The sequence below is a fragment of the Moschus berezovskii genome, chromosome 3, assembly GCF_049115385.1.
Source record: "Moschus berezovskii isolate FMDL1 chromosome 3, NW_MosBer_1.0, whole genome shotgun sequence".
NCBI classification, from domain to species: domain Eukaryota; kingdom Metazoa; phylum Chordata; class Mammalia; order Artiodactyla; family Moschidae; genus Moschus; species Moschus berezovskii.
In genome coordinates, this window is record NC_142462.1 from 79,829,534 (window position 1) to 79,849,338 (window position 19,805).

A 19,805-nucleotide genomic window follows, 5' to 3' on the forward strand; every position below is an offset into this window, starting at 1 on the left:
ACACAAAGTTAATTAATGGCATTTTATTTCAGTCTTATGTGATTTGGAATTCTTTTCACACTCTTAATTTTGTCTGACATTTTGAAAATACTATGCCTAACTCTTTTGTGTGAATAAAAAATTTTTTTCAAACATAGCTAACACATATCGAACACTTTTCCTTTCTTTCAAGAATTGATGCAAACACCAAAGACAAAATACTTCTTTTTGAGCTCAGAGAAATGAAGCATTCAGTTTGTTTGGAATCTTAATGATGATGGCCCCAAACTTATCTAATTGAATACTCCTTCATGATGAAGAAAATTATTTTCAGAGTTAATGAATTTGCAAGCAGAAATGTTGCTGTCTTCCTAGAACGAATTACCCACATTCCTTACATACATATTTCAGTTAAACACTAATTAATGTTGGTGCTTAAAACACGTGGGATTGATTTCCCAATGAAAGCAAACTTTGTTTTTAGACAGTATAAAAAGACCACAATTTCCTTTTGTATAGACATCAGGCTTCACATATAAACTTAATTCTAGATTTTGGACAAAATGGAAATTATTTTATTAAGACGATTCATTTTATTGATGTTAACCACTTCAAGCTTGTTAACATCAAACATCTTCTGTACAGATGAATCAAGGATGCCCAATCTTTACAGCAAAAAGAATTATGACGAATATTCTGAGGTAAGTTTATTAACTCTGTCTAACATGACTAGCATCCACCATTGAATATTTGTTCTGAGTCTAGTGCTTTTGTAAAGAATAAGGAGTAAGTTTGTGGTTTGCTTTTTGTCACACTTCAGTCCGTCCAGGGCAGTGTATTGATGTAACTTGTATTTTGTAGCAAAACTGCACACAGCCTGGTCTCATGACCGTTTTAGTGCAGAGTATGATACTTAGCAAGGATAAGGCGCACTAATAATTGTCAATTGACTCAGAAGTGCACAGCTGAAGTAAAGAATTGCAGAAATAAGTACTGGTTACATTTCAGCTGAACATTTAAATTATATTTCTATATGTAAGAAAAATGTTTACCCATAGATGGCGGAATTCCGCTTTTTAAAATTTTATTCTCTATGCCTTTATGCTAAAATAAGTAGGTATTATTTTCTACAATAAGAAAAGTTACTTTAAAATCTTCATATGCACAAACTTTCATGGCAAAACTAAATCTAATTAAATATTTGCTGTTTTAAATGGTTCCTTTAAAGTTGGTATGGTCATGCTGTAGTAACCCACAAACCAATCAGTGTTTTACTAATATAATTTACATACTAACAAAACATAATCAGTTTCTTGAAACATGCTTTTAGGTAAAAAAGAAGTCTCTGCCAATTGTACCCCAGAACTTGGCTAGCATGCGCCCACCACTTTGACTTTTAAAGAGGAGGGAAACAAGAGACACGGAGAGGCAGTGGAAAGTATCTCTAAAAGCAATATATAAAAACATATGAAATATTTTATAAACAAAATGAAGCAAAAACTGAAGGAGGGATAGCTAGGGAGTTTGGGATTGACATGTACACACTGCTATATCTAAAATGGATAACCAAGAAGGACGTACTGTACAGCATAGGGAACTCGGCTCAGTATTATGTAATGCTCTAAATGGGAAAAGAATTTGAAAAAGAATAGATCACTTTGCTGTACACCTGAAACTATCACAACATTGTTAATCAACTATACTCCAATAGAAAAAAAAAGTTAAAAAAAAAAGAATAACCACGGGAAGAAACTTTCACTTCAATACTTCATTATGTTCCTGCTCCTCGAATACATTGCTACATTCACTATATATATTAATATTTTATAGTTGTCTTATAATAGTCCAGGGATGGAGAAATTAGATTGCTTTAAGAAGCTTAATATAAATTATCTATTTTAAAAATTCTGTACATGAAGCACAAACTTTGTTCATAGCTTTAATGTTTCTACCAATTAAAGTCTGGATTTAACATAATTTAATAATTTAAACTATTGCTTACAACACTAATAAATTATTTAATGGTTATTTCTAATTATAGCCTAGAGGAGATCCAGGCTGGGATAAAGAAAGAAGTCTTACTTTTGAAGAAGTAAAAGATTGGGGTCCAAAAATTAAAATGAATACACCTGCAGTCAACAAAATGCCACCCTCTGCAGCCAACCTGCCACTGAGATTTGGGAGGAACATGGAAGAAAGGAGCACTAGGGTGATGGCCCACCTGCCTCTGAGACTCGGAAAAAATAGAGAGGACAGCCTCTCCAGACGGGTTCCAAATCTGCCCCAAAGGTTTGGAAGAATGACAACAGCCAAAACCATCACCAAGTCCCTGAGTAATTTGCTCCAGCAGTCCATGCGTTCACCATCTACCAATGGGCTACTTTACTCCATGACCTGCCAGGCCCAAGAAATCCAGAATCCTGATCAAAAGAACCTAAGGTAAATACTCAAATGCCAATTAAATGCACATGCAGTTAGCAGAGCTAGTCTAGAAACTTTTAAAATGCTTACATTTTTTCAAAAGAAGTTTCTAAGGGAGTTTTTAAGTTTCTTAGGACTTCCTTGGTAGTACAGTGGTTAAGAATCCACCTTCCAATGCAGGGGATGAAGGTTCCATCCCATCTTCACTAAGATCCCACATGCCGCAGGGCAAGTAAGCCCGTGCACTGCAACTACTGAGCCTGCTCTAGATCCCGTGCTCCCCCTGCCTTGAGCTGCAACTAGAGAAAGCCTGCATGCTGCAATAAAGACCCAGCACAGCTAAAAAAATTCTAAAAAGAGAGAGAAGAAAAAAGCTAAGTTTGTAAGAAGGAAAAGGCACAGGGAAATGAACAGCTATAAATTGAGAGGGTCAGTTCCTATAGCTCAGATGGTAAAGAATCTGCCTGCAGTGCAGGAAACCGGGGTTCAATCCCTGGGTCAGGAAGACCCCCAGGAGAAGGAAATGGCAAGCCACTCCAGTATTCTCGCCTGGAGAATCCCTTGGACAGAGGAGCCTGGCGGGCTGTGGTCCATGGGGTCACAAAGAGTTGGACACGACAAAGTGACTAACACATACACACACTGATATTAAGTCATGAGTTAGCTTCCCCTAAACCACACATGGGTATCCCTCACATTTCTCTACAGCCACAGTCTAAGCAGTAACAGGCAATGACAGAATGAAGAATTCATGCCTATGAGGTATCGTCCAACATTTGACTTCTCTAACATGAAATCTCCCCATGAGGGAGCTGTCTGCAAGTACAAAGGACACTATTTCAAAAACCCAGGTTTCAAATTCAGATCTTCCTCCTCAACTTTAAATCAAAATTTCTTTTTCCAGAATCTCATGTTATAAATAATTCCTGTGATTATAATCATTCTTTGTATTGATATGTATTTACTGAATATCTACTAGTACAAATCCTAGCATAAGCTACTACAAGAAGTTCAAAAATTTAATAAGCTACCTACATATTATTTTCTAGCAGAGCAAATGTTAAAGAAATTCTTTATATAAAGTAGAACATGACTCTACTGGTAGAGTCTGGCAATGAATCAGATGTCTGGAGTTGGGTGGCAATGAGGGAGAGAGCTGAGTCCATGGTAAGTTTGTCATTCTAAGTGCCCATTACAAATTCAGGATCCCATCAATGTCTCCCTCATTTCAAGTGCAGCACACTTCAACTCAGGTATAATTAGGCAATCAGGATCATGGCCTGCATTTGTATGTTTTCACATGCTATTGTTGTGATGGATGTGAACATTTTGCACTGCTTACATTTTAGGAGACTGGGATTCCAGAAAACAGATGATGCAGAATTGAAACAAGAAAAATAAGAAATCTGGAGCCTGTCCCTAAAGACAACTTAAAGCTGTAGCCTGTAATCTGCAAAGAAATCTATGATGAAGACAAAGAATGAAGTCACTGCTCTCTTGTAATAAATTATCATTCACAGCAATTTTTCCTTCTTAGTACAGCTAATATCTTGAAAGTTAAAAAATGTAAAAAATACTGTAATGTAAAGATGAAATAATTTTGTCTAAATAAAAACAGCACTGCATACACTTAAGAAGCCTTTGGTAATGGGGAGAAGAGGATAGAGAGAGAGAGACTGACTTAAGCCACAACACCATCTTATGAATACAGTTACCCTTAAGTAAAAATTTAAACAGAGGAGCAGCCTGGCAAATTTTACAATGAATATTAAATAATTTAACAGAATAACATGTTTGACAATTAAATGAACATGAATAATAAACCATTTCCCAATATTTTTATATACCTACTTTTTCATTGTATCAGCTGTTAGTAAATACATGATAGATTGAAAATCTTTTTTAAAAACAGATGAAAGAAAAAAGCAATTATTACACACCTCTTTAAGTGTCTCTTCTATCCATAACTGAAAAATTGCCTTCTGGTATGTTTTTTTCCTCCTCATTTACTATTTCAAGTTTTTGATTTGTAGACAAAACCTAATTACTCTTAAAACTAACAATTTATGAACACAATATACCACCACCCGGATGTACAGTGATTCAACTTTAGTCATAGAATAAGAAGTCCTTAATCAGATTTATTAAGCAATCTTAATTCCTTAAGGTGCGAACCAGGAGTGGCAGTAATTGTCTCCTATCCTGCCCCCAGCTGGGCTGTGTTGAATCCCCTTTCCATGCTGGGCAGAGATCTCTTAATAATACCCCAGACACACTCTTCAACTTCCTCATCACTGCTTGATATTAAAAAACTCAGTCAACTCTAGCTGAAGATGGCCGACTTATAGCCAAATCAAAGTTTCCCCTCCCCTGTGGCTGGGGGCTGGGGGCTGGGAGGACGCGAAGCCGGAAAGAGGCAAGGCTGCTCCTCCTCTCTTCCTCTGTCCTCCCCTTCCTCAGGCCCAAGGCAGGGTGGTGGGAGGGAAAAACGGCAGGCCTCTGGAAAACTGTCTTCTCTTCCGATTTCTCCAAGTTGGGTGGGTGAGGGAGGGGGATGGGTATTTTTGAGTGGGGGTGGAGAATCAAAAGTCCCTGTCTGGTCTTCTCATTATAATGTTATTTTTTCCACTTTTTGAGTACTTTGGGACTGCCCAGGTCAGTGACCTAAGACACCTGGATGCTTTCTGATCTCTTCCAATCATCCTCATCTCATCTGTACTCTTATTGCCGGAAAGAAAGACTCAAGGCAGCTACCTGCTCAGCGTCCACTTGATTTACAGAAAAAGCAGAGGTCCTCATCATGCCAAGGCAGGACTTAAGCTGCTTCTGGGATGCCCCGCTACTACCCCATTTGTCTCCAAGCCCCTCTGCCCCACTTAAGTGGGGCAGAGGCAGGCCGTCAAGCCTACTGCCTACACACACTACCTACCAGAAATGCATGGCCAGTACCTGCTTCAGGACTCCCACCCTGTCTGACTTTCTAGGAACCTCTCTTGTTTGGTTTCAGGGTGAGGGACAGCTGTAGCAGCCCTCCCAGTCAACCTCTTGCCCCCCACCAGGAGACTGGGGGAGGGGGAGACAGGGATGGGGTAAGGCAGGGGCTGATGAGCCTCTGCCATCTCTTCATAAACCCTGAAGGGGTGTCTGACCCCTCGCTATTCATGACTTGCATTATAAAAGTATTCAGCACCTCTGGACTTCCAGATTTGGTTCCAATTGCGCATCCTGAGCAAAATGAAAGTACGAAACATCCTGTTGCACTAATAAACAAATGAACAGAAAGCCCCTCGGTCCCTCAATACTGCATGACACAAGAAGATTTCTTGTCCTAGAATATGGGTTCTTTACCTAAACCCTTGAGATTTATGGAAAATAAATATTAGGTGAAGAACCAACTGTCAGCTGCCTCCTAACCCACAGAGAGCTTACTCTGTTTCAGCCCTTTGGTACCCACTTCACCAGCTTCTACAAGAAATCCATTCACATAAGGAAGTCTGCAACCTCTCTGAGGACTTGAGGGATCTCAAAGAGGATGTCACACTGCATGTGATTTCACTGAGAAAAGTCTTGAATAGACAGGCCTTTGTCCCAAGTCTCTCTTTAACTGGAACCCTAGCAGGGTCTCCTCCTCTTCTGACCTCTGACATTCACCAGGGTATTATGGCCATGTGACCCCTGCAGGTAAACAGCGCCCCACATTTGGTTAAATGCTTTATTGTCACTGTCCAAAAATTCTCAATATGTTTGAACAAGGAGTTCTGCATGTTTTATTTTGCAATGGGCCCTGCAAACTATGTAGCCTGTCCTGCTCCTCCTATTTCAGCCCTGTTGGCACCTCTGCCTTTTCTCACAATGTCCAATGCCTCCCTGTTTTGTTTTGTCTGATGTTTGTTTATCTGACTGTCCATTCTTAGTTGTGACATGCAGGAACTTTAGTTGTATGTAGGACCCAGTTCCCCCCTGCAGTGGGTGCACAGAGTCTTAGCCACTGGACCATCAGGGAAGTCCCTTCCCCTCTTTATTTATGAGAACAGCTTTTGTTTTCTGGGCTTCCCTGATAGCTCAGGTGGTAAAGAACCTGTCTGCAATGCAGGAGACTCCAGTTTGATTCCTAGGTCGGGAAGATCTGACTAAGAAGGGATAGGCTACCCACTCCAGTATTCTTTGGCTTCCCTGGTGGTTCAGCTGGTAAAGAATCCACCCGCAATGCGGGAGGCCTGGGTTCCATCCTTGGTTTGGGAAGATCCCCTGGAGAAGGGAAAGGCTACCCACTCCAATATTTTGACCTGGAGAATTCCATGGACTATATAGTCCATGGTATCACAAAGAGGCGGATATGACTGAGTGACTTTCACTTTCATTTTTGTTTTCTACATGAAACTCAAGGGCCAGCTTATCACACAGGCCTCAGAGGTCTGTTTACACCCCACAGTAGGTAAAAAAATATAACTGCATGACTCATGAAATGTCAAAATGCAAATTTTTGTGTGACCTACCACCCCCTTTAAAATGTAAAGGATGGGGAATAGGCTGTGTGGAAATCTTTCACTGGCCCTGGATAGAAACTTGGGCAGATGCCATGAACTTCACTGTTGCTCTTAAGTGGTTCTTTGGCCTAAGTCAAAAATGCACAGTCTCATTTCCATTGTAATCAACATTTCAATCTGCATTCATTCATTCATGTTCAACTCTTCCCATGTGAGATCCGAGCTGGGTGACAGGAATGAGACTGACTTCTGCTTTCCTTCCAGCCTCAACTGCTTCCTCACTCTCTGGCTTTGTTGGACTCTTCTGGGATGGAAGAGAATTTGAGAAGAGAGGCAAGGAATACAGGACAGTTCTTGCCAGGGTGAATGGATTCACTCCCAGGACCCAGAGGATCGCCCGTCCACCATAGCTGGGCTCAGCCCTCGCTAAGGGACACGGGCACCCACTCCGTTCATGCCCATTTCTCTTCCAGGGGTCCTCTTTAGTAGGGCTCAAAGCAACTTCCACAAATCTCTCTTTCCTGCAGCTCATATCTGGTTACCCACAGCTCACTCTCCACACTGGCTGTGATCCCAACACACCTCTTCTATCTTGCTGCCCCCAGACTCTTCAGCGGGGCCTGGAGTTGAGCACCAATTTTTCATTTCTCTCAAGCACATGGAGCACATTTCCTCATCATATGGAAGCCTCTCCCTGCTGAAGAGTAATGTAATCCCTAGCACATGGGTGTCGGTAGGGGGCATTCACAGCAGGGTAACAATGCTCTCCAAAGAAATCTCTTCACAAATTCAGATCTTATCCTTTCATGGTCTCCAAGTGGGTGAGAAAATTGAGGACTTTAGTAGAACCACTTAACAAGCACTTCCTTCATAAAGTCTGCACATAGTGATCTGGCTTTGTAATTTTCCAATCAGATTTTGGCATTTTGATTAAAACTTCACTTTTGCAACAAAGATGGAGTTCTACTTGTAAGGTATGCTCGCAGCTGTTAAAAATGACATTATCTCTGCATCATTACATATATATGTGCATTTTTCTGGGGAGAGACTTCAGAGTTCTTGGGTAAATTCTCAGTAGATCTTGTGATGCCATAAAGTTTAAGATTTACTGCCACAGAAGATTTTTATTTCTAGAATTATTTTAAATTAATATCTAAGTCAGTTTATTAAGGAATATTATTATCTGATTGGTTACTTAAGCGCTGAGAACATAACACCCAAACAATCAGAATCACTCAAGCGGTTTAGTCTGATCTTCCTCCAAATATTGGCTTTTTAGAACAGCAGACAGTAGAAGCAAGGTGGTCAGTGTGCTCTTCTCCTTGGCTCTTCTCCTGTGCTTGACCAGGCACATCCCCTCAAATATTCCATTCTCTACCCCACCTCCTCACTTCCTACACTTCACGTCCTCAAAGAAATTCCATTTGGATTCGCCCTAACATAAACCTTAGCCAGCCTGTAAAGGCAAGGGGAGTGTGGGGTTTCTGGGGAAAGTTTGGGATGACGCATGCTATATGTCAATGATTTTCAGGGAAGGCAACTTCCATGAGATCTCAGGTCCACTTTTCATACATCATACTAGGACAATGACCTTGAGAAACAGAAAAAGGAAATAAAGTACTGACTCTGGGGACAATTTCTCAGTGAGAAAAATGAAAGGTCAGTGTTCATCTAGGTGTGATCAACAAAATGAAATAGCCAAGAAATGGGAGAGTGCCAGCCTCTACTTTCTTCATGTGAGTCTTTTCTCTTTCATTTTGTTTTCTCTAAAGACCTTCCTGCAACATTACTCTCCACTCTTCCAATGTAACTTATCATGTTATTTAATAAGCATACCCAACTACATGTTATTCCCTAGAAATACGCATGTTCACAAAAATATGCACATTCCTGTGCCTTCATTTGTACTAATTCCTCCAGCTCAAAGGCCTCTTTAATACTTATCAAAATCCTTCAAGGCCCAATCCTGGTCAAATTTGGATGCAACTGTATATAAAAGAAAACCTAAACAACATACTTTTAACCAAGAGAGACTTTTTCCCCCCACACATATAACAATGCCTGGAAGGAAGCAGTTCTAGGCTGGTGTGGGAATTCCGTGGTCATCAAGGACCCATCATTCCAATCACATGACTCCCACTAGGCCATCTCAACTCCCATGAGGCCACTTCACAGCTTAAAAAAAGGGGCAAAGCATAGAGATGCTCTTTTTCTAACGGACCCCATCCAACAACCTTCTCTTTCATGTCATTGGTTGGCCCAATCTGCAAGGGAAGTTGGAAAATGTAGTTTATCCTTTGGGCACACTGCATTAATGACACTAGGACAGATAAAAAAGCATGGATATTGGACAGGCAATCAGACAGGTCTGCCCAGCCTCTCCTCAAGCTCACTTCCTTGAAATAACATGAAATATATATTACATGAATATATATTTATATTACATGAAATATATATTTATATTACATGAAATATATAGCATATTTTAATGTTTTTCCTTTACTCAACCAAGGTCAACACTATTGACATTGTGGGCTGGATAATTCTTTGCTATGGAGTCTGCCCTGTGCATCATAGGATGTTTATCAACACCAGTAGCCTCTACCCTCTAGATGCCAGTAGCACCACCTGATAAATAAAACAACTAAAAACGTCTCCAGATAGTGCCAAATGCTCCCTTGGAGGCAAAATCATCCTTAGTTAGGAACCACTGCACTAGCTTGCTCTTCTTTGTATCCCATCCCCAGCTTACTAATAACAGTGACTATTGATTGCTATGATAACTCTGCCTGTTTTAAACTTAATACTGTTTTAAGCACTCTTGTTATGTTCATTTTTATACTGAGAACTGTGAGAACTGAGCTCACAAAGAACATTCTGAAGAAATGAGAGCTAACAGACAGACTCGACCAAGGTCTGTTTCATTTCAAAGTTTGTGCTTTTCCTCCTTCATCCACTGTCCTGACCACCACCCCGTCAATCACCTCCCATCCAGCCCCCAAACGTAGTGAGTAGTCAGGAAACAGTTGTTGAAAGAAACTTTCAAAAGAAAACATGAGCACACTGAAGTCCAGGAAGAAAGCCTCAATGCTTTAAACATCATATACAGATTTTTAGAAAGAAGGAAGGAAGGAGGAAAGGAGGAAGAAAGTGGGGGAAAAAAAGACCTAGATGCCTGGACAGCTTTAACCTAGCCATTTGTTAAGGTATTTACCTTAAAAGGAAGTAAGGAAGTGTCCACCTTAGTAATGAATGACCGAAAAGATTTAAAACATCACAGAAGAAATGCTCTACCATTTTTAACTTATACTCTAAAGAAGCAACTAATGATTTTTTTTCTATAGTAAAGAAAGTGCTATAGTTGGTGATGAAACTCAACTATCATCAATTATCAATTTCATCAACTATCAGTTTCTGCTTCAGTGGGAGAACCGAACTGTTCAGGAGAGGCTTTGAAATATGCAGTCATTGGCCAGTGGAGCTGGGAAAGGCATCAGTAAGTATGCCTCTGCCTGGATACGTCTCTCACTCCCTGGGTTATTTGCAGTCTCTTACCAACCCTATTAATGAAGTGGGACAAAGCAATAAAGGAATTAAAGTAAATCTGAAGTAAGCCTGTCCCAGTCCACCAACGTGACTTGTGGGAGTACTGGACTACTGCAGCCTTTCCCTGCCTTTCACAGATTGATGTCTGTTACTAAATGCCCTGTGGAAAACATCACTTTGCTGCTTAGAGTCAAACTGAATTAGGAACATATTATCTGGTGAACATAATACCCAATGTTCATTTTAACTTACTAGTTATTAAGTGGCCTTGAGTTCCTAAAACATTTATTAGATGTTGTACATTTTATTTGCTATTAGAAGTATGAAAACAACCAAGGACATTTCATTTGCCTTTTTTATGTATTCTATTTTGCTGTGGTAAAATACACATAACATAATATTTACCATTTTAACTGTTTTTAAGTGTACAGTTCAGTGACATTAAGTCCATTTCACTTGCCTTTTTACAAGGTCTAGTACTATTCTCTAATTATACTCACACTATTAATATTTAAATAACCATACTCAAAGCTTTAACATTATGTTGCCTACAAGAAAAAATGCCCCTGACAACAATAAAGTTGATGCTTTTTAGAGATGCTCTGATTCTGACAAGCTTATTTAGGAATATTAGATTTTTCACCAGAACATTAAATTTTTCCTATATTCCCTGGAAGCTTAGTTTGAAAGGAAGTAATTGTTCCTAATCTTTTTTTCTCCCAAACTATTTTATCATCTCACTAGTTTAGATGGCATGGTATTCACCTGAGGCAGAAGTTAGTGCTTCTTTAGAAATATCTGGGACAGCAAAAGCTTGTTATCAGTCAGATATGAGAACACATTTATTTCAGAACAGTAATGAAGATGAAGCATTTGATTAGTTTAATTTCCCCGGGAAATGGATAACGGACAACAGTCATACGCATACTATGTTATAGTACTTCTCTTTGAACTTCAGGGCACTATCACATTCTTTCTAATAGCCCATTTTTGTTTTTCCTATATCATGAAAGTTTCCTCTTAGAACATAACACAAAGGCAATGTGTATTATCCTATGTGTAGGTTAGGAAATGAGAAGTATTATCCCCCATTATTCTCTTCGTAAATGTAGGATCTAAAGTATGGAAGGAGTTGAACTGGAAAATCACCATTAGAATGAGGAGTGGAGTAATACTTTAATAAGATTAATGTGGGATTAATACTCTCTTTGTAGAGATAGAGAAATATTATTTTAATCCTGAAGAAAAATTATCTCAAAATTTATTTTACCTCTTGCCGGTTTCCAGGCATTAGTATACTGTTATTAATAAAACATAAAACTGTTGTTTCACTTTCTTAAAATATGTTGCAATACTAATTAGCTATGGCAATAAACCTGCATAATTTTCAACCTGCTTTTAAAATGTCACACAGCTTTTCCCTTGTAATTTAAAGCACTGAATTGTAATTGATATTGCAAAGTTACTTTTAACCACAAGAGGGCAGAAAATGTTCCACATTTTTACATAACTGATTTTAAAATCTTATACCAAAAACAATAATCACCACCCCACCACAGCAGAAAGTCTTTAAAATCCTCCTTTTTTTATTGTACAATATACTGTGCACTAAAGGCTCAGTTAACAACTAAAATTTTAAACTAATGCACAAGCACCTCAATTCAACAGTTTATAATAGACAAAAGTAAACATTTTTACAGACTGAGTCTAGCTGTGATTTAAGTACCCTTGCCTGGAAAGTCCCATGGATGGAGGAGCCTGGTGGGCTGCAGTCCATGGGGTCACTAAGAGTTGGGCACGGCTGAGCGACTTCACTTTCACTTTTCATTTTCATGCATTGGAGAAGGAAATGGCAACCCACTCCAGTGTTCTTGCCTGGAGAATCCCAGGGATGGAGGAGCCTAGTGGGCTGCCGTCTATGGGGTCGCACAGAGTCGGACATGACTGAAGTGACTTAGCAGCAGCAGCATTAAGGAATCAGCACATCTTTAAGGAAAGTCAGAATACTTAAACAAAACAGGCAGTACCCATTAAGAATCAGCAAGATTCTTTCTACATTAAAACATCTACAATGGAATGGAAAGGTTGTTTATCATAAAATTAAAATAGTAACTGAAGTCATAAATTGATCAAATGCTAAAATATTTACATCTGACTCTTTAATTTCTTTTACCACATACTTTCTTTTACCACAAACCAAATGTATTTCTAATTGTGACAAAGATGCTTTAAGTTTCCTCTTAATATATCTTTTTTACCCCATTAATTTTTGTTAATTATTTCTATTAATTTTTGTCCCTCCCAATTAAGGCATTTGCATTTCAGTAACTAAAGCATTACTTTCTTTGATTATAAATCACAACCTCTTCACTTTCTCACTCTCGTTAATCAAAACGTATCATGGTGAATTAAGGCATTTGGATTTCAATCTGTCTGGGTAACTTTTTAACAACTGCCCCCTCTGGCTTCTCTCTCTGTCAATCCTGGTCATGTCCTACATCACAGGACAGAGAGAAGGGCAACGGTGGCAGCCTGACAGAAGAAGGGAACAGGAATGAAGCCAGGGGTTATATCACTGGAGTCAGCGACTTCTCTGATGCATGAGCCTTTCACTTGCCAGTCAAACCTGACAAGGCTTTTACCTTGCAGGGTTATTGCTGACCTTACCCAAGACACTAAATCATTTCTGCAGTCTTGTTTCTTAGCCTAAGCAAACCTGCGGTCCCCACTTTTCAAGCCTGCAGGCACTGTTTACTCTAATACCAATAAACACAGCACAGTGGTGTAGGAAAGCTAAGGAGGGACAGTAAGAGGTGTCACTTCTCTTGCACTAATGAGAGCGATGTACATGTAAAACCAGGGCTAGTCAGAGGGAACGGCTTCTGTGCTATGACTATTGGTATAAAGTTACAAACTGGCAGTTTTTAAAAAAGCTTCTAACAACTATAACCAGTTAATAGATCTGACTCACATGAGTCATGGAAAGGTGTTTAAGCAGAGACTGGATGGTTATACATCAAATAGGGATATCAAAAAGGAATATCACAGATGTCACTTCTGCTTGTGTGAAGTTGTACTAATTAACTTCCAAAACTTTATCAATCTTCTTTTAAGATTTATTTTATGTTTAGCAAAGAGACACCTGCACAAGTTTAAAAAGTCAAAAGAATTCTGCAAGGCTTTTAGTTAGGGTGACTGCAAAAACTTCCAGTTTCCCAGGGACAGTTCAGATTTATGCCTGTTACCCCAGTGTAAGTATTAGTAGCCCTCCCTTTTACTCTCCAAACTGTCCCAGTTGGATGAAAAACTAATGTCCCAAGCCCCAACCACATCCACCCCCAATTTCTATTCCCCAGAAGCAATTAATTTCAATATGCTTAGAAATTTTTCTGTATGGATTCAAATTTCTAAACAAACATGAGAATACTACTTGCATCAGTTAAAACTGCCTTAGAATGCAAAGGCCAAGGGGGGCGGAATCATTGACTTAAATAGGTAGAAAGAGGTGCCTGGAAGGTATATTGTGTGAAGACTTATTCATCTGAAAACGACTTCCTCCTTTACACGTTGGGGTTTTATATCCATTCAAATTCTCACAAAGCACAGGGGTAGGAAATGTAAAGTCATTGCTGAGACACACCACCTAGATCCCCCTTCAGAATAAGATCCGCCGCTCAAGCTGTCAACTCTGACGGGGGCTGACTCAGCTGCAGAGCTAGCTATCTGGCCCCACCATAATACCCTTCCGAAATCAGAAGCAGTCAATGCCTGACTGAGTCAAGGTTGAGAACAACTTTTCCCACCCAACCTCGGGCTGCTCTGAGATGCCATCAGTGCTCCAGAGCTCCACGGAAGGTTAGCCACGGTTTTGTCAGGCTCAAGTCACTGATGGACTTGTCCCTCTACCCAATCTTGCTTCCTTTTCTTCCTTTCACAGGTGTTGATTTTTAATACACAACTTAGACCCCAAACTCCAACTCAGCATCTGCTTCCAGAAAATGCAATCTGCAACAAATAGGTACTATGGTTCAAATTCAAAAAGTGCAAAAAAGGAATAGGGTCAAATACCTCCCTCCCACCACTGAAGTCCAGTTATTAGTTCCCCTTCTCAAAGGCAACTAATGTGGCCAGGTTCTTGTGCATATTTCAAGGAAGAGTATGCATATATAAGAAATGCTTACATATATATACACACATATACACATAATTTATAAGAAAACACATACTTTCATTTGCTACACAACATACTCCACAACTCTTCAGATATATTTTTTCCATGAAAATATATCTCAGAGGTTGTTAATAGACAATAAAACATGTCATCACTCTTTCTAGTGGCTGCCTGGTATACCATTGCATGGAAATAACAATTTATGTGGTGAACAATTATGTCAAATCTTTTCCTATTATGCACAGTGTTACACTGAATAATCTCTGTGTGCATTGGAGACCTGTTACGCATGTTTTCAAACCCTATGGGTGCATGCACGTAGGAAAACTCCTAGAAGAGGCATTCCTAGACCAAAATGCTATGCGTGCATGCTCAGTCACTTCAGTTGTGTCCATGCGACAGTTATAATTTTAACAGATGCTGGTAAATTGCCTTCCTTTTCTATCATACCAATTTGTACTCCCTTGAAAAAAATAGAAGAGTCTATTTCCTCATACCCTTCCTTTATTGTATCACTGAATTAAGAGTCCAATATAAAATATAACAAAAATAGACATTATAAATATCTGACAAAAATACATTTATTATATATCCATGAGACAGGGGGAGTTGTATAAAATTTATTTGCCAAAAATTCAAATGGTCAGTTGAGCAATTTTAAGTGATTGAGAGGTGGCTGGAGTCTGCTTATCAGGCTTGTTCACAAAGGGCAGCAGATTTGCACTTACTAGCCACCATATTTGGAGAAGGCAATGGCAAGCCACTCCAGTACTCTTGCCTAGAAAATCCCATGGATGGAGCAGCCTGGTAGGCTGCAGTCCATGAGGTCGCTAAGAGTTGGACACGACTGAGCGACTTCACTTTCCCTTTCACTTTCACACATTGGAGAAGGAAATGGCAACCTACTCCAGTGTTCTTGACTGGAGAATCCCAGGGATGGGGGAGCCTGGTGGGCTGCCGTCTATGGGGTCACACAGAGTCGGACACGACTGAAGTGACTTAGCAGCAGCAGCAGCCACCATATTGCTTAAGCCAATTTCATATAATAAATATCATTTAATATATGCTCAGAAAAGAATTTGAAAAAGAATAGATACATGTATAACTGAACCACTTTGCTGTACACCTGAAACTAACACAATATTGTAAATCAAATATACTCCAATATAAAATTAAAAATGTTTTAATGTTAAAATTTTTTAAAAATAAAGTATTCAGGGGCAGTGCAGACAGTTTCCCAGGAGTATGTTTTGAACAGGTGGGACAAGCAAAGTAGGCACTTCATGAGGCCTTATTAATATTTCCTCACCAGTATTGATTCATAAACATTATTATTTTATCCACAGACCAATGGTTTAAAACATGTACAGTTATCAGTAATGAAGAGGTTGAAAGTTCCCCATAGTGACCACTGGAGTTCTAATTTTTATTAAGTTGGTCTAATTAGTTGAAAATATGCAAAAGAAGGGACCACAGTTTTTAAACACAAAGTAAGCCGTGGTCCCAGAAGGAGGACTCTCCTGAGAGAATTTAGAGAATTGGGATCCCATACATCAAAATCAGAGGTTCAGAAAACAAATGAGTGCTCACACAGAGGGCAATAGCATCACAAAAACAAAAACAGATCCCCCTAAAAAGCTGGAGAGCTCAATCAAATGGAATGCGCTTGAATCTGAGAGGAGACTTAACCAGACCAAAAGAATAGAGAACACAAGGAGATCAAGTGGGTACCAGGCATGATTCCCAGGATCGTTAGTTCTTTTGTGATTCAACTCCTTTGAATGCCCCTTTTGATACCAAGTAATTGAACTCTGGGAGTTGGTGATGGACAGGGAGGCCTGGCATGCTGTGATTCATGGGGTCGCAGAGAGTCGGACACGACTGAGCGACTGAACTGAACTGAACTGAACTGAATATGAACCTTTAAAAGAAAATGGTAACGGTTTAGCCAGCAAAATCCAATTTATCTGGGAATACCACACAAATTGCCCTTTGGGCCATGGAAACTATGCAAAGCATAGTCTGGAGACCAAAGGTGAAAGGCGAAATTGCTCAGTCGTGTTCAACTCTATGACCCCATGGACTGTAGCCCACCAGGCTCCTCTGTCCATGGGATTTTCCAGGCAAGAATACTGGAGTGGGTTGCCATTTCCTTCTACAAGGGATCTTCCTGACCCATTGCAAGCAGACTCTTTACCGTCTGAGCCACCAGTGAATCCCATAGTTTGGAGATCAAAAGAAGGAGTGTTCTTTTACAGAAGAATAGTGAAAAAGTGGAAGGTGGGAGCGGCTGTTTGTTTAAAAGTTCACCAGAGGAGATTTCAGGGTTGTAACAGTTTCTCATTGGCTGGATTATTTCCAGGCAAGAAGAAAATCTTCCTTCTTCCTATTGTAAATTAAGCTTCTTCTGGCTGGAATGTGTAAACTGTGACGAGTGGTATGTGTATGAAAGCTCCCCCTTCAGTTCAGTTCAGTTCAGTCGCTCAGTCGTGTACGGTCTTCCCAACTCCATTTTGAATGAGGCTTTCCTTTATACATCTTATTTTTTAAAGTATTTATCTATTATCTATTATTAATTGAATATTTGGCTGTGCTGGTCTTAGTTGCTGCATGCAAGATCTAGTTCCCAAACCAGGGATCAAACCCACGTGCCCTGCATTGGAAGCTCGAAGTCTTAGCCTCTGGACCACCAGGAAAGTCCCTCATTTTCAGAAAATATATGTCATGTCATTATGCTGTACACATTAAATTTATACAGTGGTGGTGGTAGTGGTTTAATCGTTAAGTTGTGTCCAACTCTTGTGACCCTATGGACTGTAGTCCACCAGGCTCCTCTCCTGAATCCTTTTTGCCAGGATTTCCCTAATGGAATAGGTTGCCATTTCCTTCTCTACAGGATCTTCCCAACCCATAATTGAACCCGAGTCTCCTGCATTGGTGGGCAGATTCCTTACCACCGAGCCACCAAGGATTCCCAATTTATACAGTTAGTATTAGTTGCTCAGTCATGTCCAACTCTTTGCAACCCCATAGACTGTAGCCTACCAGGCTCCTCTGTCCATGGGATTTCCCATGCAAGAATTTTGAAGTGGGTTGCTGTTCCCTTCTCCAAAGGATCTTCCTGATAAAGGGATTGAACCCACATCTCCTGCATTGCAGACACATTCTTTACCATGTGAACCATCAAGCAAACCTCAATTTATACAGTGCTGTATGTCAATTATATTAATAAAACTGTAAAAAAAATCAAAATAAAAATATTCATATCTCCCAAGGAGTACTAAGTCTCTTAAAGTTTTATTCATTATCAAATGCCACTGGGTTAAAAGTCTCTACACTGCTGCTGCTGCTAAGTCACTTCAGTCATGTCCGACTCTGTGTGACCCCATAGATGGCAGACCACCAGGCTGCCCCGTCCCTGGGATTCTCCAGGCAAGAACACTGGAGTGGGTTGTCATTTCCTTCTCCAATGCATGAAAGTGAAAAGTGAAACTTAAGTCGCTCAGTTGTGTCCAACTCTTAGTGACCCCATGGACTCTAGCCCACCAGGCTCCTCCATCCATGGGATTTTCCAGGCAAGAATACTCTATAACATCCTTTAAAAAAGATTATAGAATATAATCCATGCTTTACATTATTATATATTTCTTGCATATTCTTTTCTTGACAGTTAAAGATTTAGTTTTCATAGTTTGGAATTTTTGTCAACTCAGATGCAATATTCTATGCATACATTTTTTTTTTCATTTCAAATTTCACCTTCCCTGCTGGAAGAATTACGAGTGATACAAAAGGTAAACAAAATACATTAAGGGAAATGAGGTAGTGAAAGAGAAGTCAATATGGCAAGCCAAAAGGGGATTTGCTCAATCATGCTGCACACATCTAGATAGGAGGCTACTGCTGGCTCAGCAGTAAAGAACCTGCTTGCAATGCAGGGAATGCAGGTTCGATCCCTGGGTCAGGAAGATCTCCTGGAGAAGGAAATGGCAACCCACCCCAGTCTTTAGGGATTTCCACACAGACTATAGGGAAAATCCACACAGAATTTGATCCAGGCCTTTTTTCTTATGGTAATAAATATCTTTGACCCACTCTAGGGCTGTAAAGGGGCTTCCCTCGTGGCTCAGATGGTAAAGAATCTGCCTGCAATGCAGGAGACCTGGGTTTGATCTCTGGGTTGGGAAGATCCCCTGGAGAAGGAAATGGCAACCCACTCCAGTATTCTTGGCCCAGGAGATTCCATGCACAGAGGATCCTGGTGGGCTACAGTCCATGCGGTTGCACAAGAGTCGGTCATGACTTAGCAACTAAACAACTATGACATGTGTCGTTGGGGGTCACATACGTATCACCAGATGGCTGAGATGGTGTGAATTAAATCATAAAAGCCTAGATTAAGGAGGGTTGGTCAAATAATAGACCCAATCCTGACATCCTTTAGAATCTTGCAGATGTAAAAACATTTCCAAAGAAAACAATTGTTTTTTTAAAACATCTGGCAAAAAACTTATTCTTGCCTGTAAATTTTACTTGAAAATAACAAAGGCAAAAATAATTAAATTTTGCTAACCTTTACACTCTGGCTTCCCAGGTGGCGCTAGTGGTAAAGAACCTACTTGCCAATGAAGGAGACCTGAGGAGACATGAGTTAGGTCCCTGGGTTGGGAAGATCCCCTGGAGGAGGGCATGGTAACCCACCCCAGTATTCTTGCCTGGACAATCCCTGGACAGAGGAGCCTGGCAGATTACAGTCCGTGGGGTCGCAAAGAGTTCAACACAACTGAGCTACTAAACAACAACAGTCATTTGACCAAAATAAAATTTGAAACCCACCAGGAAGCTATCACCACATATCCTGGTCAATAACCTTACAGTTTCCTCAACTTTCCTGGTATCACAAACACCCATTACATACTAACATGTGGCTAGTGATACAGCTACCTCAGATGTCACTGATGACACTCAGTTATTAACTCCCAGGAAGAATCAAGCCATGAGGAAATTTGGACAAAGGTCAAGCGTGGAAAAAGGTGAAGTATGTAAAGTCCTGGGAGGCCAGGCATATAAAATAGGCTGGACTGAAAAGGTAATGTCATGGGTACCCTGCACACACAAAGCAGCAAAAAGGCTGAGGTGAACTTCTATGAGAAATTTTTTGGGTAAAAGAATGTTAACGGGGTCAAAAAGAAAGTCAAACT

General features: G+C 40.0%; 1 protein-coding gene across 1 annotated transcript; it reads left to right on the forward strand.

Annotated features, from left to right (window-relative positions):
• Positions 1–478: 478 nt before the first annotated feature.
• Positions 479–3,801, forward strand: NPVF (neuropeptide VF precursor). The gene is made up of 3 exons (XM_055420999.2): positions 479–680; positions 2,021–2,418; positions 3,750–3,801. The coding sequence occupies exons 1-3, from the start codon at positions 543–545 to the stop codon at positions 3,799–3,801; spliced, it is 588 nt and encodes a 195-aa protein (XP_055276974.1). The 5' UTR covers positions 479–542.
• Positions 3,802–19,805: the final 16,004 nt, after the last annotated feature.